This window comes from Dermacentor silvarum, chromosome 9 (genome assembly GCF_013339745.2).
Source record: "Dermacentor silvarum isolate Dsil-2018 chromosome 9, BIME_Dsil_1.4, whole genome shotgun sequence".
NCBI classification, from domain to species: domain Eukaryota; kingdom Metazoa; phylum Arthropoda; class Arachnida; order Ixodida; family Ixodidae; genus Dermacentor; species Dermacentor silvarum.
The window spans coordinates 117,472,966-117,496,828 of record NC_051162.1 but is presented as its reverse complement, the minus strand read 5'-3'; the positions used below and the strand labels follow the sequence as shown (position 1 = coordinate 117,496,828).

Below are 23,863 nucleotides of genomic sequence, written 5' to 3'. Positions count from 1 at the left end.
AAATGGGGATCTGTGATTGCAAGGTGACGAGGCAGACTAGGTGACAGAAGCTGGAAGATGGCTACTACTGCGGTTATAAAGTATACTGTGTGAAGGCGCCGAAGTGGCTCCGCGGTGCGCAAGTCCTTTTAAGTCTCCGTTGCAGTGTGTGTGTTGTGTGTGTGTATTGTATGTGCGTCCAGTGTGTGTAAAGGACAGCGGAGTGGCCTAGCATGTCATGGAGAACGCGCGTGCACCGTATAGGTAGCTGTCGGAATAAATATTGATATGGGAATAATCTCAGTGCTGAAAAACAACACACGCCGCTCTTATATTCTTTCTCGCTTCCACTCACCTTTTACAGTGAAGCTGTTAAGGGCTAGTTTCCCAAGATCGTGTCCGCGTGGAGAAAAAAAATATCATCATCAGAATTTCAGCTCCATGTGGGTGCAGGTTTGGCTCCATGTGCATGGCGGTGTCCCGCCTGTTGTGCCTAAGCACAGGTGTCAAAACGGATGTCTAACATCGATAACATCACATGCACGTGATTAACGTCACGAGTAACGATAATAAAATCACATGTGGCGCATGCCCGCATTGGATGTGCGTGTATGAGCCAAGGATATGAGGGTATGAGCCAGGGACACCAAAGAAAGAAAGAAAGAAGCTAAGAAAGAAAATTAGCCCTTCCCCTGTCGAAAAAATGGGAGTAAGCGAAGCTTGTCGTGTGTTTCTTCATGTTCATCCGAACGAATTGCACTGACGAGTCCCACGTTGTGCTCGAACCACAACCGGTCACACGCACTGCAGCTGGCACCGAAGTTCCGGTTGAGAAACTCGCGTTGAAACCTCGCCGTTGCGCCGGGGAAGTTGGCGCTAAATTGCCGATGCGTGCGACACCTTTGTCGGGTTCCTGGAGGGCTGGACGACTGGACGACGCTGACATGTGGCCTCAACATCGCGTTCCCGCAACTCAGGGTCGGCGGCTCTTCGCTGACGTTTGGCCTCAACAGTCGCGCGCCTTCAACTCGGGGTCCGCGGCTCTTAGATGACGTTTCGCCTGGGCTTCGGAGGCCCTCACGCTAGAATCGGCACGTCGACGACCAGGCCTTTGCCGAGCGCGTTCATTCTGGGTGGATTTCCATGAAATTTTTTCAAAATTAAGTCTGTCATTACATAACACATGCAATGGTTCATACCCCCTTAAGCAATGGCTCATACCCCCGTAAACGCGGCCTCTTTGCTACGACGACAGAAGAGAAGTGAAATTCTACGCTGGAATGATTAGCGGCAACGCAGCCCAGCTGGGTGAATTGATCAAAGCTCGATTGAAAACGCCAAGCTGATACCGAAACTAGTCAAAAGAGGGCGCCACAGCCTCACAAGTGGAAAGATTCAACAATGATAGTATATAAATTCACTATAGCAATATTCACTACAGCAGACCCACCACAGTCACAGCTTCGCTGGCTTCCACCTTCACAGTAGTAGAAGGGCTCTGATTTTTTTTCCTGTGCTTTCTTTGCTCCGCGACCGTTTTCGGGCGTAACCTATGCAGTTTACCGCCAGCGTCGTTATCTAAACGGCGGTGATTTCGGGTAGTCCGCGCGGCACGGATTTCCCTTTGAGGTGATGACCAAATTTTATCAAGTCATCCTTGTTGAAACTTTTACAGCGAAGCTATTAGACCCTCGCTATAATGATCATTCCGTCGTCCGCAGCTTCGCCGAGCGGGAGCAGGGAGAGCTAAGAGAGTGAAAGCAGAGCATAAAAATAGAATCACGCAGCATAGCGGGTGCGAGGTGGAGAGGAGGAGTGAGGCAGTGGTAGTGGGACGCGTAGAGCTGCTGCCAACGCCGACCGCTTTTCCCCGCGTTCGCGCCGAACGCGCCTAGTGTCCCTGACAGCAGCCGATGCCTCTGGCAGCGGCTCGGCAGGATTCGACCAGTGAACTGGGCACTTGTCGCTTCCGAAAGACTGAAGCGAAAGCTAGGGAAGCTGAAACCAAGCGTCGCAGAAGAGTACATCTTAGCATTCTCAATCTGCACTGGGATGTCAAAAAAAAAATATATAAAAAAATAGCGTAGCTTGCACTGGAAACGCAATGCTAAAGAGACAGTGGAGCTGATGGGCACCTAGCTAGTCCTGGCTTTTGGACTAGGCTCGAAGTCAACCGCAGAATTTCCCGGAATTTATTGATTATTGATCGAGTATCGATAAGATATTGATTGGCTATCGATTGGCTACCACAAGATATTGTCCACGTATTTCAGCTAGGATAAGCACTACAAAGTCATCCCTAGCATTTTCCAGAATGTATTATTTGTCGATTATCGATTAGCTATTGATTGGCTATAGATTGGCTATCGCAAGGTGTAGGTCACGTATTCGGGCTAGGCTGAGCACTACCAAGTCATCCCCAGCATATTTCGGAATTTATTGATTATTGATAGATTACCGATTAGCTATTGATTGGCTATCGATTGGCTATTGATGAATGACTAAGCTTAAGCAGTCCCAACCACGCTTAGCTAGACTTGGCCAGGCTCAGCTTCTCCAGTTCACAGGGGTATGTGCCATTGCTTTTGGACCCTTTCTGCACTACCGCCAGGATCGGCCCACATTTTTGGATTCAGCAGACACATTACGCCCGGCTTAAACAGCTCAGCTATTAACATTATGCGTGGCTCTGCTATCGCAAACACCAGAGACCAGTGGGAATGGGAGAAGCCCAGCAAAAGTTAGATAGTGTGTGTGGTTTGCCACTACGTTACTAGGCTTCCTCAAGCTCCGCTGGTCTCTCTGGTGTTTGCGATAGCAGCGCCACGCATAATTTTTCTTCATGCAAGTTAAACTGCGCTTGGAGATGGTGCGCTGTCACCTTCGAGCAATTTACTCTCCGAATCTCCCCTACGGGTATATAGGGTCAGAAGTTATTGATGATTCGCTCGGCACTCAGGAGTTTGCTCTAAACTTTCACCGCCTCATGCCTACTTCACGTGTTGACCCCAGCGGTGGCGTATACATATGTCGGCGTCCGTGACCCTCGATATCTTCAACGTCTGCTTGAGGGTTCTCCGCTACTACTTGCCTTCCTAGTAAACGTTGTGCTTACGTAAATAAAAACAAGCAATGACAATCTAATAACCATAAATGTAAACGTCATGCTCACTCAGCGCTGCCTCTGAAGAGACAAGTTGTTTGGGCTGTACCCCGGGATGGGTATTTGCGGTAGGCATTTCTACCTACCGCAAATACGAAGCTATCGCGATGTCCTGAGGGAACGTCAGCTTTCCGTTCGTATATATTTCTGTCGCATTTAGTGTCCAGTAGGGAGTTGGTGACAGGTCAAGCGAGTGGGCGTTATCGCGTCTCATGTCTGGCCAGCTCTGCTCTAAAGTTGTTCGTCGGAGTTTTGCAAGCATGAGGCGTTTGATGTTTCTCCGACTGGTTTTGCCAAGTTCTGCTGCCCTTTGGGCACTTGTAGAGATGTAAAACTTCCGAAAATTTTGGGCTGGCTGAAAAACATGTTTTTTCGTCTTTCTTCTTCAACAATAACAAAAAATCAAATAAACCAGATTTCGTGCTGCATGCACTACAAATATTTGTAGCAGGGTGTTTCTGTGCCCTATACAGGTAAAAATATATAAAAGAGTTGTTTTATATGTTTTTTAGAAATGCAAGGTTAAGAGGATCTGCCGCAGTCAACGTGACATAAAAACACCCATTTTCTACATACAGGGTGTAAATGTTCGAAACATAAATATGTAAAAAAATAAAAAAAAAAGGCTGGCGCGCTATCTATTATGTGTCGGTATCACTGCTTTTGCTTGGGTACTTGATCGGTGCGCTGAGATCAGTGGGAACGAAAACGAATTTATGGACTCTGCACGGGTAGAATATTCCCAGCAAATGACATCACTGGTTTCTTAGGGGCTAGAGGTTCTGGCACATTTTTCAGGCGCTTACGAAAAAGAACTAAAGAAAACGTAATTTTTTTTCAGTATTCTTCTTTCCCGACCAGTCGCATCTCTAGTAGTGACCTCGGATAATTTAGTCTTCTTAATGTCACTGACGAGAACCACATTATAATTCTGCATTACTATTAGTTGCTTATTACCTTTTGAGGAACTTGGAGTGTATTTTGCGTCGCTTCTGGTGTAAAATTTCGACAGTGGCGTAATCGTGTTGCTGCCGAAAATTGACACTCCCGGCAAAGTAAAATACACTTGGTTACTGCAATATTTAAAGCTCTGTGTTTGTCTGGTTAAGCTCTGTGCCACCAGGTGGCTGCACCGTGCAGGCCGCTCCCGTTTACGCCTCCGCCCCTCCGGTTAAACGCCCACTCCGCCTGCGTTTACCCGAATACCGGGCCAGCCAGAACACTAATAATCTTAAGCTACCCCTTGTCTCATCTAGCAGGTACACACACTCCACAGGCACAGCAGCATAATGAGTCTACAAAAAAGAGAATCAACAGGACAACAAAATTCCTAACCAGAAGAAGCGTCCTAAGTTCACTCGCGTTAATCGAAGTTCATGCCCACAGTTCAATACAAACAATGTTATCGGCACACTAGGAACGTCGCATTCATTCATTCATTCATTCATTCATTCATTCATTCATTCATTCATTCATTCATTCATTCATTCATTCATTTTATTGTTTCCGACACAATACAGGTCAGGGGAAGGTACGGCTAAAGGCAGAAGAGACTGCCTGACAATGTCCCTACCACCCATGCATAGTTCAACAATGGCATGAACATTCTACCAGAAATTAAACAGTAGATAGCGAAAACATTTTACGGGAAATAGGCTTGGTACAGCAAAAAATAGCGATAGTTAGTAAAACACACACATTTTTTAATACATCGTTATAACCTGGCGCTTGAGGTCATAGATATTTTATGGAGTTGTACAGGACAACAGAAATGATTTAACAATATTTTTAAAACGAGACGTTGACATACATTCCTTCGCATTAATTAGAACTTGCGGATTTGTATTTAAAAAAGTTGGTATTAGGTACTTCAGTTGTTTAGTTCCATATTTGGTTCTACAGAGTGGAACTTGAAAGTGACTATATCTTAGTTTGTATTGCTTGCCATTAGGTAAATATGTATCTACAAATGCAGACTCATTTTTCTGTATTTCACCTTTTATGTATGTAGCTAGCTTGAGGTTGTATAGCTGATCGACTTTAAGTATTTCATTTTTTAAGAAGAACTATGATGTGTGATCGAGCCATCCGAGGTTTTCTATGTGGCGGACAGCTTGTTTTTGAAGGACGGTTAGCCTGCCTAAGTTTGTTTTGCTTGTGGTGCCCCAGATCAGCAAGTCCGTAGTGGTCCTAAAAGCGAAGCCATTGTGCGGGGGAAATGTTCTTTATTAACGTGGGCAAGTGCTTCACATTGGCAAATCAATTCGGCGGAAGCCGCAAGGTGAAGCCACCTTGCGGGCTTTCGCAGAATTGTCTTGCAATATTCACACTCCCTGTGCTTCGAGTTGTAGATTAGTTCGCCCTCACTGTGCGATCTACTATCCTCCCGGTTAACTCATACGGTAGAGCGATCACTCCAGCAATGCCTTGATCATGGCTTCGAATCCCGGTCCTGGATCAATTTTTCTTAAACTGTAAAGCTCTCTTTCTAAAAAACCCGGAAGGGTTGCCTTCGTAGATTCCTGCTAAAAGCCGGCTGTATGTCAATTTCTCCCTTACATGTAAGGCTTCTAAAACGCTTTGGATCAGCGATTTTGTTTTACATCTGACAGAAAGCTTAATAACTTGAAATGGAACAGACATTTGCATCAATCATAAACGTTGTCTCTTTTTGGCAAGGGCTATGTGATCCCTTTTGGGAGGGTTTGAATGAAGAAAACAGAGCGGATTCGAGACATGTCATGTTTGCTCTACATGCCAAAATATTATAAGCGAAGTTTATGCGACACTGCACAGTGCGGAAGCCTCTGTTTGTTTCTGCGATTTTCAAATAGGTGCAGTCACTCTAATGTCTAAGACGGGTTGTTTTGAGAGAAAATGAAAATGCAAACTGAAGAAATGATTGAAATCCGAGTATCGAAGCAGTGAAATGTAGTATGCTTATCTTTCTAAGTTAACGTTGCGGAAACCTGTGACGATAATTTTTCTTCCTACAATTCGAATTTGTAAAGGAACCGTCTAAACGTTCTCGGGCAGCAGCTCATAAATGAGAATCCTCCCCAGAAAAAAAAAAAAAAAACACTCCCAGATAGAGCATCTTTCCCCTGAGTTCGTAAACTTTCTCAAAATGAGATAAGAAAGAGTTCACAATTTAAGGCCACTCCGAAACTTCCTTCACGCCAAGATCTCGAAAATATACCCACGAAAAAGAAAGCATCTTTGTGGACTCGGAGTGCACATTTTCCGCCAGACCGTGCTTTAGTGCATTCAGGCCCAAAGTATGAAGGAAAATATTTGAGTTTAGATTTACGCACAGCCACGGTGTTCTGTTCTTGGTTGTATTTTTTTCTTTGTTACTCGACCTAATGGAAAAGTCATTATTTTTCGAATTTTTTCGCGGAGCGCGAGCCAGTTTTTCGCGCGATGGTTTGTGCGTCTCCAGAACTGTCGCGGGCTTAACTTTGATACGAGGTCCGTACTTCTGCAGTTATCATTTCCTTCATTCATTGCACATCTCCTTTTTGTTTGTTTTTGAAACACTGCGATTCGCCGTACGAGGCGCGAAACCTACCAGTGAAAATGCCCGGCTTCCTTCAGACGAGTGGCATTTCGGTTTGCTGTAACCTTTCCGAGATGAGGAAGCCAGGCGAATTCCAGGCTCCGTTGTCCTTGCTCGCTTTTTTGTGGCTCGCCGCACTTTGCATAATAAAAGCCGTTTATTTAACTATGCTTCACTTTCTGCTCGTTCAACGAGATCTTGACAGCATGCTCGTCATGCGTCAGGTCCAGCTGCAATTGCAGAGAGACGCAGCGCCCCTTGCCTTCGGAGCCTGGAAAAAAAAAGGTAGCTGTCAACTTGAATGCAGCACCGGGCTCCCATGCGCACTTGAAATCGCAGAAAAATAATACTGCTATAGCAGCAGCATGAGAACGGCGGAGCGTGTCGCTAAATATGCAAATAAGCGTTGCGACGGAAGGCGTTGTTGCGTACAAGGAGAAAAGAGAACGCGAAATGTGGCGAGAAAAAGGTTGTACGGGGACACGCCGAACAATGGCGAGGAGCGTACGTAGTAAACGGCAGCCGTTATTCGCAGTCGACTTTTGAAATGCACTCACGCGGGAACGTGGCCAAACGGCTGAAACGAACAGCATCGTGGCTCGAATATTCTTGCTTAGATTCACTCTTCGAGATGCACCGGGAAAGTGGCAAAGGAAGGTTAAAATTGAGGACGTGGTTGCAGTTTCTTTTGGGAATGTCCGAAGCAGTTAGCCCTGTGTTTTGTTGACTTGGTTAATAAGGAGAGGAGGCTCTAAAATATAAAACTTGCAAGTCATGCTAAGTTTCTGACGGTGCAGCAGCTGTGTGCGAGGCTTACGTTTATGAAGTTAACTGCATCGCGGAGTTTGCGAAGTTAGGACTGATTTTGAAACCAGAAGGACGACATTTCGAAAGAGCCTCTGAAAGAAGAACTGAAAAAAAAAGAAAGCAAATTGAATCTTGGTCTCAGTGGCACAAGTACTGAGTACATTAGAGGCGAAAACTGCTCCAGCCAAAGTTAAAAAAGCCTATGTTACCTTTGGCTGGAGGAATTTTCCCCTGTAATTTTTCACACCCAGCCAGACGGATCTCTGTCGAAAGCGTTTACTTTCGTTTTTTAGGCACCCAATTTGAGGTGCAAGAGAAATTGCACTGATTAGCATTCTTTCTGGCGTAAACTTTCGTAGCTCATCTGCTCATATCGGTTCTCTTAAGTAGAAAAAGCAGACGCACCTCGGCTATGTATGCCAGGCTAACCCCGCCTGCTTCAACATCACCACCACCACCCGACGCACCATGCGCCAAGCTTACGTAATAACATGTGCACGAATGAGCAGTTGTCATGGTTTTCTTTCTTGGAAAAGACTGCAAATGAAAATGCCGATTCAATGGAACTGCAATGTTGTTACAAAATCAGATTGGATTTGTTGCATAGCAGGACGACAAAGGGGCGGCATCAGAAGAAGTACAGCAATGCGTCTGCATCTCTGTTTCTTTGAAACCAATAGCGCAGCAGTACATTTATACTCACGCTTTCCAGACGAACGTCCAAACTTTAGGCTATAGGATGAAACAACAGAAAGTATGCAATCGGAACTGCAGTTGACTGTACCACAACGCTGGTTACGAAAGGGTGCGCGACAGTCAACTAGATGAGCCAGACGACAGTTCTAAGCTTGTCGGTTTTTGTTGAGCATTACCACGTTGCCTTGGCGGTGTTTTTCTTGAACATGGACAATGTAATACAGGCAGTTCATTTTGTCCACTTTGTTTATCTCCTGTTCCGTTATCTGCGCAGTTTTATATGAAGAGTCAGACAAGATGCACAACATGACAACACACTCAGTAAAGTGAGCATTGACGCACGGTAGCCGTTCTCCACTACGTATCTCCTGAAAAAAAAGAAAGAAGAAAAAGAAGAAAAAAAGAAGGGTTGGTGTTGCGGTCAGAAGTGAAGTAGTGGCGGAAATAGCTAACGAACTACTATGCACATATAGAATCCAACGGTGCAGGGTGGACCATTTGCAGGACAACATTCGCTGCTGCCCGAAAAACATCTGACTGTCAGAAACGTGGATTTTTCTTCCGACTATTTTCTACGCGATTTTTTAACGTGCTGCCGTTGGCATTGTTTTGCAAGTTTGGTCAGCTCCGCGCCGTTACTACAATAATGACAAACGGCTATGCCCCCGAATGCAGCTTGCAAACTAGTGTATCGGCTATGGTTGGAAAATGGTCTCGCAGCGGCTTTAAGAAGACTTGACTGTGCGTCACGCAGGTGTACAAGGACAGCAATAGCGACAGCAGCGACTCAGGGTGGCTTAATGACAATAACGACATTAATGGGAAAAGGCAGGTTCACAGAAAGACGTCGGTATTTGGTTTTGTTGGTCATCCATTCAATCACGAAATTATAAAGAAAGTGAACACCTTTACTGCTAGGTGTGCCGAATTCTTTCTCAGTTTATCCTTGATTGAAACGAAATAAATTTACATCTAGTATAAAAACTGAAGAGCTACAGTAGCAGCTGCACGGATGTACGTCTTCGGTATAGAAGTTTTCCAGGAACTATTGAGCGGAAAATCATCATTCGCGCTAGTATAAATGCGGCAGTGAAAGCTGGGGCATGCGTATTCTGGACACTACTGAAAACACTAGATTCGTGGTGTCAAAGTGCTGTGCATTTATTTTTAGAATTGCAGAAATTATGAAATAGAAATTTTCATAAGTTCCGCCTGGCCAAGAGTATCTATCAATAACACAAAACTACCCTATAGCCTTACTCGACAAAACGATGTTTCGCAAAGAACCATTTCTAGCAGGTTTTACAAGAGTTCATCAGTACACTATCAGTGGTCGTTAAAACGCTTCGCATGACGGAAACCGAAGTCCAATGTCTATATGTTATAAGCCTCGTACTTAAGAATTTCGCGAGCGAAGCTTAAGAACTCCAACTATGTTCTGTTAACTTTTTGATGTACTTTGCCGCATAATGGGTCACATTGCGGTGGTGCACCCTTTACAGGCAGGAACGTAGCCGATGCGGAATCGGTTTGCGTCGTGATAAGCTTCTTTCCGGAGATCAGTGCTCAGACGGAGAAAACCAGTATTATGGTCCCAGTAGCTAATTAGTATTTCCACGTACGACCGAGGGGAAGTTGTTCAGATGCGCGTTGCAGTAGCGGGGGACTTTAGAGCTGAGGATGTATTTAATCACTTTTATCACGTAACATGAATGAGCCGCGTGTCGGCCAACGAAAACTTTGTTCCAGTGATGAGCCAGGGTTCTTGTCGTTCCAGTCAAATGATCGCCAAGCGAAGAGCTGTCACGAGAAGCTTACGCAACATTCGTTTTGTTTTTCCACTCTGCTGGTTCAACACGAAGTTCGTCCTATGTTTGATTGTTCCTGCATTGCTCGCAGTGCTCGATTCGTTAGTGGCACCTTCTAGTTAGCGGTAGGCTGCATAGCACAATAGTACGCGTTGTTAGAGGTTGCGGCGGAGCTGCCTAGGTTATTCTTGCACGCGACGATATCGCAGCAACTAAGAAATGTAAAGGCGAGAACTTCAACAGTATCCCAAGTTGCATGTGGGAAGAAAGACAAATCCTTGTATGAGAGGAATTGGCAACTGTACATTGCTGACTGTAGAAATAGAAATGACGAGAAATGAATTCTAAAGTGGGTGTTCTATAAGAAAATCATCGGTGTCGTAGTGACAGGTGTACCTCTGTCACTGTCGCAGCGGAGTAAATCATGCACACGACGGTTGCAATGAGCCTCAAATGACAAGCAGCACTCTCATTCATAGAGACATGACAATTGCTCTTTCAGGATGAAGGGCTTTTAATCGATTGCATGCCAGCGTTTGTCCAATAAATTGGTGCGGACTACGACTGCATATGACAACCGCCAGAAATTCACAGCAGACACTCGGGAATGCTTGGCTCCCGGGCTACGATTCCAGCAAAATTTAACAACCTCCCTGCCGAAAAAAGCGCTGTCCAATTCACCTAGTTATGAGTACCAAGTCTTTCATGACACTATGCTGAGGATATTGCTAGAAATATAACAAGATATACATAAGCTGTAGGCAAATTGAGAAAACTTATGCTGATCTATGACTAATCATCTGCAGCGAAAAACTTGATAGTGCAAGTACAACCAACGCAAAGGACGACACAGACACCGGCTCTCTGCGGAACATCATATTCCGAAGCATTAATAATCACAGGATTATTACGGTTTAGAAATTTTCACACATTTAGAGTAATTTGCATTGCAGGAATTTGTACTTATTATTATTGTGATTTCGCGCATTAGCATGTGCGTCAAAGTTGTGCTGTGGTCGCTAGGTTGTGTGGATATGGTTCCAGAGACTCACGGTCTCGCCAGCTCTCTGTAGTTCTTTCACCAAGGAAGTACTAAAACTTTGATGTTAGAAGAAGACCCGACTTAGTACCACTGCTTCAGAAAGTAATGACAAGGATCTGAGCAACAGATCACATATAAGGAAGGCCACGCTTTGTTAGCTTATTGCATGCAGCCATCGTCTTGCTATCGCGAATCGCCGGTCCTTAGTGAATTACGCCCAAGTCGTTCGCCGTTGTTATAAAGCTTTTAAGGCGACCAAACACTGGAAGCATGGAGGCTCCTTTTACAATTGAAGAGCCCGAAATATACTTCGTAGAAGCTGTCCAAGTGAAACGACACAGGCTAACCTTGCAAGAGTGGCTTTCAATGTTTTCTCTTATTGCTGATTTGTTGTTAGTGCTTAGGCTTGGTCCCCCTAGAGCAGCACTCGGGTACTATACAAGATGAAGAGCAAACAAGTATACTGCGGTGGCTGAAAGACGGGTCGTTTCGTCTAGGTATTTGAAGGAGTGGACGAATTATTTCTGTTTTTCCCCAGAGCAGTCAGTATTCGATATACATCGGTTCCAGAGGCACTTAGAAGCCAAGTGGGCGCATAAGGGGCTTCTTTGCTGATGTAGAAAGGTGCCTTGCCAACAAATACAGCTACGAGGAGGCACAGTAGTCACTGTGTCTGAAAGACTCGGACGTTTTGAAAGTTTACATCAAGGTGAGTGTTTGTATCTTCGTGTATTCGTTGACGAAGCTTTGTTGGGACAGCACAGCGTAAAAAAAAAAAAAAAAAAAAAAAAAAAAAAAAAACAGTGAGCGATATGGTTTCGGTGCGCATTGAACATCTCGATCTCAATTTCGAATCAGCTTCGAACTCTCGACTACGACAGACATAACAGGCAACGCTGCTGATTTTACGACTAGAAGAAACGTTTTATGCATTGCATTTAGGGTGATACGGCCAAAGCGTTTTAGAAAGCAATTCAAGCTATATTGTCACGTTGTTGCAGCAGCAAAGAGGGGCGTAATTGCCAGCGCATAGGTGAATAAAGAATCGAACTTTCCTTACTGGGCGAACTTGTGCCCAGAAAGCAAGACTAGTGCTACACATACAATGATAGCAGCGAGCGCATTGGGTGGTCGTCGAAAACCTCACCTCGCGGCTCAAGTCCCTCGGCTGTTCGTACTGTCACGAGTAAAAATTTGCAGACCAGGAGATAATGAGAACATTGTAATCTCTTCTAGCGCAGCTCCGCAACGTGGAATTGCCTCGTTTTAGTGCATTGATCCAACAAGCGCACCTAGATTGCACCACTTGATTTGAGCAGGCATGCGCAGGCGGCTAAACAATGATACGCTCGGCAAAGCGTGATGACTGCGTTTCGGCGGACAATGCTTCTCACCTAAACTGAGACGTGGAACCGCTCGGCATCATTAAGGAGAAACATGGTTTCCTTTATAACTTCCCCGCACGCAGCAAGGAAAAAATTTGTGTCGCGGAATTTTCTCGAAAGAGTAAGATAGAGAATGGCAAGCAGGTTGAGCACCTAATTCGCTACACCACACTGGGGCAGGGGTAAAAGGCAATGAGAATGAAAATGGAAAGGCAATAGAGGTGATGAGCGCGCTCTTACAACTTTATTCTGTCCAAAAAAGAAAGCAAAGGACCTGAGCAGACACGATCGGCGCAAAACGACATGCTAGTATGAAAATTAGTAGTTAGTATTAGGAATAGACAACAACGCTAGGAGTTAAGGTATGGCAGAAGCGTACGCGGCGGCCTGGACCTGCATTGCATCAGGAATGTGTAGCACTACATAGAGATAACAGGAGGAGGAGGGGGAAAAATCAAGAAGTGAAAGGCAGAGAGGTTAACTAGATTAGGTGTCCTGATGATAACAGGAACCCCTGGTATTCTCCAGACGCTAGACCAATTTTAGCTGACAATGCCGCGAATGGTATTAGAGAGTTCTGGGTGCGTGTTCATAGTATCCATAGTGAAGGTGGCTCATTGTGGAAATAAAGAGAAAAAAAAATAAGCCATGCAAACAGCGGGGTGAGAAATGGGCCTTTCGCTAATCGCTCTACAAAAGATGGATTCTAACAGTGAGAACCTGACGCCCAGGGGCCTTTGTAAGGACTGAGACAGGGACCGTAACAATGAAAACTCGGACGCCTGGCTAATGCTCGCACTTAAAGCAGGTGACATTCTGCCAAATCTGACGGCGAGATGTTCAGCGACATTTTGCCGTTTTTGAATTCATTTGTGTACGTGGTTTTTGTTTCTTTAGTGTCCTTTTTTATTATAAACAGCATATTTTCTCCTATCTTTCATGAAATAATGTTTGGGCGCTACTTTTAAAGTTTGGTTTGTTGCCTACTTCAGCGTACATTTTTTTTTTAGTTTCGTATTTCCCTCTAATCCTCCGAGTACAGCGTGGCTCATTTGGCTAGGCTAAGCTCTTTGGGCTCTCATTAAAGTTTCTCTCTCTCTGTCTTTTTTCAAAATTCCCATAAAAACGCAACTGATCCTCAGACGGGATTCACAAAGTCGAACGAGGAATGTCACTGAAGCCAACGAACAGTTAGACAAAGGTAGTTACAGCCCTTGTCTTCGTTAGTGCAGTAAGTGCCTTCCAGGTCATCGTTTATGTTAGGGTAAATCATTCTCCACCATTAAAGGTGGGCGAGGGTGAGCAATGCGTACGGTTGGGAGGAAGAGAGTCACCAGAACCAGCTAAACTGCCGTTGCCCTCTTCACCCGTTCAGGGTGAGGGATGGCGAGCTACGCGCGCAAAAATGGTGTAAGGAGAGCAGTTGCTGCCTTGACGAAGACAAGTTACCCAGGTCGAAACATCGGCTCCAGTGACATTCCTTGTTCGACCTCTGTTAATCGCATCAAGCGTCGATCGTTGTGTGAACTTCTCTCCCGTTTTTCGATTTCTGCTCCTCAGAAGTCAGGCAAGCCACTTTCGTTCGCACTTTCGTTCGACGGAGCGCAGGAGTGCATACAGCTGACCGCAGATTCAAATTTATTTCTCTTCAGGTCCTCCAAAAGGCGATCGCTATGAAACGTCGTGCAGAACGCCCGACACAGATACGTCGACCCAAAAAGCTTCTGAGTCACCCGCGAAGTGCGTTGACACACCGCGTTTCCAAATCTGACGGGCGGTGCGCCGGCGATGAACGAGTGACAACGTACAACTGAAAGGACAGGCCGATAGCCCCGCCACACACACACTCGTGGCCAACAAAGGAACTCTTTTCTTTTCTGCGCGAGAACAAACGGAGCGTAAAGTTTGACTTTGCAGTTGACGCCGCTCGAGTGACGCAACAAGAACAAGAAAAACGTTTTACTCTAACGTTAGAGTGCACTCGACTAAAAAAAAAAAAAGAGGAAAGGCATGATTAAATGGACCACGGGAAAACATTTTTACGACCACGCCGCGGAAACTGCAGAGTTGACAAAAGCCCTTAGACAGAAAGTAAAGTGTTGCAACCCGGGTAGGGTGAAGTTTGAAGAATTGTTCTTTGTTCTTTTTGCCTTTCCCTTCATTTACATTTTTATCGCTTGCCTAGTCACTCCGAGACCACGGTGATCTAGCTATGAGGTAACATCAGCTTGATATTAAGCGAATATAGGCTTCTCACTTTCCGAGGGTTTGTATGCAGCGAGCATAGAGGGGGAGAGGTTAGGGCGGGGGGCAGAATTTCGAATGCGTTTGGCAATCTTAGGGCGCCCCCGGCCATATTTCCTTTTACGGCCGGTGGAGTCCTTCGTAAAACAAAAGACTGGCAGTAAACCGTTTATTCCTTAGCTCAATATCTTTGTGCGTTATAGCTTTTGCTGCGGTATCTTAAGTTACGACATGTGAGCATACATTGTTACCGGTGAGCTTGCTCCGGCTTCGTCGAATGCCCTGTGTTGTTTTTTTTTTGTTCTTGCTGCTGCTGCTGCTGCGGCGTCTAGTTGCTTAGTTCCTTTGAAGATGTTTCATAATGATGCCGACGGCAGGAGCTTATGTGAAAAGAAGCCAAGGAACGCATCGGTTGCTATCGCCTTATCATGATTGAATTGGCAGTATGTATAACTCCTCTTGGAGCAATAAACGTATAGATTGCGTCAGAACACCGCGATCTGCTTCATATATTGATGCAACATCTGGCGTATGGCATGAAAATAACCAGTCGGAACGCAAGGGATACTTGAGGTTGTTGCGTAAACAAGGCGGCGCAAGATGCCAGTGAATAAGTTTTCTAAGAAAGGTGTATTTTGCAGTGTACAACATAATTTTGATTTACGTAGCTCAGACAGTAAGACGCTTACAGAGCCGCTGCCGAAAGACGGTTGTCTTTTCGTTGTCTTTTTTTCTTGTCTTCAGTATTTTGAGATTTTTCAGATTTTGCCTTCAGTATTTTTGAGATGAAATTGAACATTACGAATGAGGATAATGTCGTATTTACTAGCAGAATGTTCGTACATTGGTCATCACAAAATTAGAGTGCTTTTTTTTCCTTGAGTAATCATCGCATCCTCAAAAACTGCTAGAGCAACAGTCATCCGCTTGTTGTTACGTATTAAAGCCTGCTCGGAATAAGTCGGGCCAGAGTCATTGTATTTATTCGTTTAGTGTATTTAGGTTTAGCTAGTGCCTGCAAATAAAGGAACATTCTAGTTCCTGCTTGCGTGGAACCCGTGCTCTTGTTACAAGGGTAAGTACTGTTTGAAAGTAATATTTTGTTTGGGTTTACAGCGACCGGTATGAGAACTACGATTTAAAGACACTTTATTTTTTTCATTTTGCTATTTAGCACCTAGATTGTTCTATCGGTAGATTTTCCCCGCGTACTTTCGTACCTCCCAATTTTGCATCAACTTCCTGCGCAAAAAAAAAAAAAAAAAAAAAAAAAACTGCTAGCATTCTGCGAGTAAATACAGTAAGAAAAACCGGTATACTAGGCATTTCTTTTTAAATATACATACCGCCGGATGAAGTAAACTGATAAGGAAGCGAGGAAAAGCATAGGGGACGGTAATTAAAATGTATAATTAATAAGGCTAAGGGAAACAAAACTGGATGCATAGATAATTTGCTGCAGGTGCGAACAGAAGTCTCGCATTCCGCGCTATGCGCTCGGTGCTTGTCCAATCAACAACTGGCCCAATTCCCCACCCATCTAAGTCACCATTAAGCTACCGCGGCGACCGTACACCCGTTAACTTGTTTGGGCTTTTTCACAGTTGTACTACATTAGCCACGATGATGATGATTATGATGATGCGAATCATGACGATATATCAGCATCCCCTTTGAAGCGGGGCCGAGACAAATAGTCACCTAGCCTGCTTGAGTTAATCAGGTATGCTATATATGCGCTTTTATTCTAGCCATTTTTAAACACATCTCTCTAATCTTTGTTATATTTCTACAAAATTATCTATCTACCTTGATACGGATCGGTCGTATCAATCTCTTCCTTGTGTGTGTCAGCTAGTGCCACTCGTGGCCCTGGTGGCAGATGGGGAGCATTGTTTCAACGGCAGGCGTGACGTCATACGTGAACGAAAGAGAAGGTTCATCCAATAAACCACCGTATGCTGCCTCGCGGCACGTAAGCCTGTCTTTTTTTTTTTAAATACTCGTGTTTTACTTGCCAAAACCAGGATAGGATTATGAGGCACCAACTAGACTATAGCTCGATGGCTCACATCCGAATACATTGGAAAGGAGGCATCGTTTATCTTGCTACCACTGCACAGAACTTGATGAGGTTTGTTGCATTTAAAGAAAACCTTACGGTATAGTGACTGTGGGAAAAGAAAAACTGTTTAGGACGGCAATGGTTCTGTGACATTTGTTGCAATTTGCAAAATTTCAATAATCGGGACTACCCCGTTTACAGCTCTCTAGCACGGCAAAAACGATATGACAACCGTGTAAATTGCACCTAATAATACATCTATAATGCAGAAAACATCAATGTATTGTACACCGTTTTGAAATATATCATTATTATGTAAGTAGCACTTTTGTAAAACCCTGGTAAATACTGTAACAAATTCACATATGCTGTAAATTAGCGGAATACATTTATCCACTTCACATGCTATAACGGATGCAGTTTCAAGAACTGTGATATCTGTTTTCGGAGCACATTTACAGATTTGTGAGCTTCGTACTGCTATTCGTTTAAAATTACTCATTCTTGGCAACTTCTAAAGAACTTTACGCTCTAAATAGAGATTACGCTTGCTAGAGTCGCTAGAATTGAACATCTTCTCTAAAATGCAACAAAGTTGATTAAAGCAAGTTTAACGGTTGTTTCATAAAAGCTTTTTCGCGTTTTACATGTATTTGAATAGGTGGCGTAGGAGTTGGCCCCGAGCTGAAGCTTTCTCTTAAGTCGAAGCCCTGGCTCTACAACGAACGACCAAAACGCCATTTCCACAGGAGGGCATAATTGGTTTCTAAAAGTTTCTCAGGGAGTAAGAACTCCCACGTGATTACGAAGTGGAACCTAGCTTCTTTTCGTCAGCGTTCATTTTCTATTTCCGTTGCTGTTAAGAAGAACTAAAACTGTAGCATTACGCTCAACTGACGTTTAAACAACAACCAAAGGCCCTCCAACTTAGACACGGTTTGTTAGCTATCGATAGATAACCTTATTTCCGATTGTGCGCATCTTAACAAAGCATCCGCGCTGTCGAGGAACAGAAATTATTTAATCAAAAGCCATGCATTCTTCAGCTTTCAGAGTTCCTTAAGTGAAATTTGACTTATATGCTGCTATTCAAAAACGCAGTGCGTATGCTTAGTATGAGGAAGCGGTTTAATTTCTACTACTTCAGTGGATTTTTTTTTTTACTTTTAATGTTCTGTTTCGTTCATTTAGGGTAATCGGTTCAATCGTTATGCGAGTGCGCGAGCCAAGATGCCCCGCGACTGCTAGCATTTCAAAGGCAAAATGAAAACGAAAAGATGGCCGAGCGCGCTCCCACCACCAACCTCAAGAACAAAGCGCACACATTGGCACGCATCGTTGACCGGCAAACCAAGCGTGCGTCCGGAACTAGCATCTGTCTCTCCTCAATATGGATCCGAATAGCAGTCTATGCCGCCTGTGATCAGGCACTTTCTTTTTCTTTTGTTTTGCCTTCACCACTGGCAATCCTGTCGTCAGTGCTCGGTCCGGAGAGTCGGAAGACCCAACTTTTCTTCCGAAACGGCACCCTGTGACTCAAGAAGCAGACGAAAAAAAAAAAAAAGGATTTGGCTAGCGAGGGTTAGGAACGCAGTGTCACGCGATGAAAGAGAGAGATAGAGAAAGAAAAGAGTAAGCAAAAGGATTGAAAGAAAGAATACCACTCCCGTTAAACGAAGTTTCGAAACTTTTGTTATACGCCGGATAGGGGAGCTGGTTGACGGCGCTGGTCGGGGCCGTTCATAAATTTTGCACGACGCCCGGCACCAAATGAGGTGGATTATTGACCGCTGTCGAGGCCTTTTGCCTTAAATTGATCTCGACAGTTTTCTCCCACTTCTCGTTCTTCTTTTGCGTTCGCCGCTATAAAGCGTGAGCGGTGCTAGTTTCTTACACGTTGCCGGTCCCGGATGAACTCGACTTTCAAAGAAACGCGCCGGTATAGACGCCGGAGTAGAAATTCTCTCCTCGTATCTATTTTGCGTTTTTGTGTTCGGTCGTTTCTCTCCGGTAGGGTACAGTCAAAGGGGTCAATGAAAGAGAGAGAGAGAAAGAAAGAAAGAAAGAAAGAAGGAAGGAAGGAAAGGAAGAAGAGATAGAGAGAAAAAAAGAAACGTAGGGGTGGCATAGCGTGCGAAGATAGACCGATGAACAGGACGAAGGAAACCGAACTTTTTGAGTGACTTCGCCGCCTGGCGCCAGATGGCGCGAGTGACTCACAGACGCCCGCGCATGCGCCAGGAGGGCCGAGCACGCCGCTGGCTCGCAGACGATGGGTTCCATTGAGCAGACGACGCTTCTATCGGGAGCACGTTCTCGGCGGGAATGGACTCTCGTGTTTACGTCACGTTGGGCCGAAAAGTTCCGGAAAGTTCGTTTTAAAAGTGTGTGTGGTCAAGGTACAGACAATCTATCGAATGTTTATCGAGTGACTGCGTGCGAGCGTCAAATATCGAGCGTCATGGTTCCCTTGATGTTCTTCGTAATGGTAAGCCCGAACTTGACGTTTTGCGCGGAAGGCGCTCAACTGCTCGGTAAGAACATGGCACGTGGATGGGCTGCCAATGGCCGGCGGGATATATTTGCCTAGTTTATTTCTATTATTAGCGAACAGATATACATAGGAAAGAAAATTTATTTAATTTACCTCAATAAACTTTCCCTCCCGACACCCTCGATTCAATGAAGCGAGCGGCGTGAATGATAAATAACAAAACGAAACAGCTGACATTAACTTGACATTTCCGTCTGCAGTATCTGAAAGACAATTTGCGGTTTGTAGCAATTTCGATCTCATTATTATTTATTAATTCTCATTCTAAACATAAAGTGAGGGTTGAGTTGCCCAAACGTGCTGAGTAATAATTGAACAAGCGACGTGTAAAAGCACCCACATCAGTTACGTAGTTATGCAAACAAGGTAAAGGTAATCTGAAGCATAAGGAGAACGCTGACCTTGTAGAAGTGATGTCAGCTCTTCTTCGAGAATCAACACGCGTCCAGCTGAGTGCGATAATAAATGAAACGATAGGCACATCAATTACGACAGACACAAAACATTATATGAAGAAATGGCGTAGGGGAAGTACTCGCAACATTATTCTCCCTATGGCAATCCGTGCATAACAGAACAAACTCGCACAACACAGAGAACATAAGTAGCTCGTTGATACCTTCGTCTCAGAGAAAGTATAGTTTTTTTTGCTTATAAATGCAGCGGCATGGTCCTAACGCAGAAAGAAGTCTGCACTTTTTAATGTAGTATCAGTTATTAACAAGGTCCGCGAAGATTCGTTGGGGTTTATTTTTGCCTATTTAAGTTTCTTGTGTGCTACTTACTGTCTTGAACTTATACGTAATTGGTTGTGCTTTTCTGTGAGTTATGTTCAATCACGAAACATAGCTGACTGTACATTTTTGCCATTTTTGTCTACTATGTAGTCTAGAGATATTTTTTTGCACGATGTTCTAATGTTTCTTTTAAATTTTTGCATACGCAAATATTGCTCCGTTTTTATTTACTTAGTGCTATGGCGCCACATTTAGGCAATGCCTCATAAGACCCCGTAAGGAGCCTTTAAATAGAAATAAAAATTAAATTTGTACGTTCAAGTTGAAGACACGTTTGAAGTACATTTTTTAAAGGCAGATTCTTTGTACAAGTGAAGGTTAGAATTTCACGTTGTCAAGATTTATCCTCGTGACAGCTTTTACAAGCTTGACGGATAGCGATATCTTCCGTTTCTGGGTAATAAAACAACCGGTTGGTGAGAAACGTTTAAACACTGCTAAGAATGTAGAAGCAAAATAGGTGTCCTCACATCCCAAACACGAAAAAAAAAAGACGAAGAATAAAGCAACACGAAAAAGCGCGTTTGCTGACCTGTTTGAAAGCACCTTCGTTATCTTCATGGAGCAAAAAAAAAAGAATATATTGTATTCCTGTAATGACGCTCGGTATCCTTTTGTGCTAGTTTACTGTTAGTTTCATAACAGGTTGTGTATGCGTACCGTAGAGTTTGCGAATGCGTGTCGTTTTCAAGCGAGTCATGTGATATGAAACTGTGAAATACGTTTTTCCTATTCTTTTAAAAATTTTCTCTTTTCTTTTCCATTTCTCAAATGGACTTCTCACGATGCTAATTTTTCTCTTGGATTGCACTCTCTGAGACACGTATGGACAATTAAACAATTTATTTGTGCATATTTAACAATTTGTTTGCTTTATTGGTTTTCTTGAACATTTACGTAATTGGTTGTTTTTTTCGTAAATTGTGTCCACTTGGTAGTGGAAGTAGCAGTTAGTAGAAGTTGTAGTAGTAGTAGTAGTAGTAGTAGTAGTAGTAGTAGTGGTAGTAGTAGTAGTAGTAGTAGTAGTAGTAGTAGTAGTAGAGGTAATAGTAGTAGCAACAGTAGTAAAATGAAATAGTAGTTGTAACAATCACCAGCACGTGCTTTTTCTTGGCTGAGAATATCCTTTGCCTTAATCAAGAAGCAGCCCCTCATGGTCGCACAGGTGCTTTGGAGTACGTTGTTTATTAACCATTCATTTAAATTTTATGGTTTCCAGCATTCAGCATGTCTGCAAATAAATTATTACTGTTTCTTTTTTCTCGCTACATAACCGATAAATTTGTGTTCAATGTTCCTTTTTTTTCTTTTCTTGATTTTTTTTTTGCAACGAAGTAAGAATTGACAGCGAACTTTTCTTTAATAATGAACTGCGCTCCGTCACTTTGTGATTTAAGGGCTCGTGTATTTGTTCTTGAGTGTCGTTTTGTTTTTTGTTTAAGTATATTTAGTATATTTAGCATACAGTCCTGTTATTAACGTGAATTACTGCCAATTGCATTTTTCGTAAATGGCCCCCGTACTCGCCTTTGGCATTAATGCCATAAAGTGCGCGAGCGCACAGTTGTATTCATTCTGTCCATTTTGCAAAACTAATATATAATGTGTTTACAAAAAAAAAAACAAAAACAAATTGAAACCTAGTGCTCAATAAGTGCAACTCCAGGACTGTCTGCGAATGCTAAGCGAAGCCTCTCCAAATAGATTCTTCACGTTGAATACACTCCTCTTTACGTTTTTGTTAGCTTCGAATCGCGCTGTCCAAAAGCAAACAAAAGAACTTCTGCTCTCATTAATCTTGACGCTCTCGCAAATGCGATCCATCTTTCAGCAAGCAGCAGATTGCGGAGCTTGCCTTTTCTTGCGAGTTAAGGCTTTCACAAAGAACGCATTTGCACAAATCGTTCTTTTAGCTCGACGATGAACAAATGAAGAACCGGGAACTTCGAGGGCATTAAGAGCAAGCTGTCTTTCTAGAAGTGGCAACGTTACGGTACGATTGTTTGCATTTGTTCGTCGGGAGCACTTCGTGTGACGTCAGCAACCATTTATCCATGTGACGTAATCGACGCTCCCTTTTGTCTAGAACGGATAAAAGGACGGATTGGTCAATATCTTTCCACGCAACTGTTAACTACTGCATATACAATGCGTGTTTCTCCTGCATTTCACCGCGTTTACGCATCTCAACTTACGTACGCTACTTTCGAAATGTTATGAGGTTTAGCATCGGGAAAATTGAATATGTTGATAGGGACGTGATTTTATTACTTAGGATGCGGGAAGCGTATAGTTTGTATAAAAATAATGTTATAAATTATGTATCAAATAAAAGTCGCAAATGTTGTATAGAAGAATATAAAAATTCAATCGCTAACTTCTATCTATCTATCTATCTATCTATCTATCTATCTATCTATCTATCTATCTATCTATCTATCTATCTATCTATCTATCTATCTATCTATCTATCTATCTATCTATCTATCTATCTATCTATCTATCTATCTATCTATCTATCTATCTATCTATCTATCTATCTATCTATCTATCTATCTATCTATCTATCTATCTATCTATCTATCTATCTATCTATCTATCTATCTATCTATCTATCTATCTAAACTGACTTTTTTTCAATCCAAAGTTTGAAACATTCGCAGAAGCTTGGATATGTGTTTGCAGTATCCCGATGCAGAGCTTTCCATTAGCGATACCCCTGATACTAAGGTAAACAGCTTAGTAAAATGAAAACAGCAAATGAAACTGCCACCGAGAGGGGCACAAAGGCGGCCTACACTTTAGGGAGGAGAAGGGACAGAAAAGCAAGTTGAAGATACGGAGAAGGCAAGTAAAGATAAAAAAATATCTACGTAGAATCTCCTCAGGGAATTCTCTGAATGATGCGTTTAGCATTTCTTAGTAACGACGTGGTGTTGAGCGCTCACACTCAACACTGCTGGTAATCCTAGCACTGCTCAGCGGCTGCGGTCGTCTTGGCGCCATTACGGTAAATGCGACAGCGCTGCGGCCACACGAACCGCTGTGGAAGGCGACGGAACGTGAACTGACGAGGCAAGCAAGCGCACTGCAGGTGGCGGCGCTAGGTGCCCTGATGACGTTCCGATACGAAGCGGCGGCTGCTCCACAGTTCTGGCTTACTAAAGGTGCGCCTAGTGCAAGATGACAGGCCACAATGGCGAAAGTCAGGCAAGGCTTAGAGCGCGCAAGTAAGGAACAGAATGTGCACGCGGGAACCCGCAGGTCGCACTCATTACAAAAGATTGTGAAAAAAAAACATAAACAAAATTAGCACAAAGAAGACGTAATTTCGCCCCCTTGCAAACTCTCACAAACGGGAAACCCAGCCAGTTGCTCGTAGAAACGCAAGCAGGGTGCAATGTGCCTGGTCTGCCTGATGCCCCCCGAATGTGCAACAACCATTCCTTGCACGTTTGCACTGCATTTGTGAGCCGTATGCGAAGTCGCGAATAGTAATCAACGTTAACTCTGTTGCTCACGACTCGTATTTGATTTCCAGGGCTTCAATTCGTATATTCATGTAGATATCTACCATAAGCATAAATTTGGTTGATTGGGTAGGTGGCTGGGTTTTCTTCAGTGAAATGGCACAGCGAAATCTGGGGGACCGGCCATGAGTCGGGCGGTGGTTGAAAAAAAAAAACGAAAAAGAAATGTGCGAAATGAAAGAAAAAGATATTAGAGAGGCAATTAGAACATTGTGAATGAATCATTACGAAAAA

At 43.7% G+C, this 23,863-nt stretch overlaps 1 protein-coding gene across 1 annotated transcript in view; it reads left to right on the top strand.

Annotated features, from left to right (window-relative positions):
- The first annotated feature begins 19,081 nt into the window (after nt 1–19,081).
- The window catches only part of LOC119464132 (tubby-related protein 3), a 90,163-nt gene continuing 85,381 nt past the window's right edge, over nt 19,082–23,863 (top strand). The window contains exon 1 of the mRNA XM_037724970.2: nt 19,082–19,236. Coding sequence (XP_037580898.1) covers nt 19,210–19,236 — 27 coding nt within the window. The 5' untranslated portion in view covers nt 19,082–19,209. The remainder of the gene's footprint in view (nt 19,237–23,863) is intronic.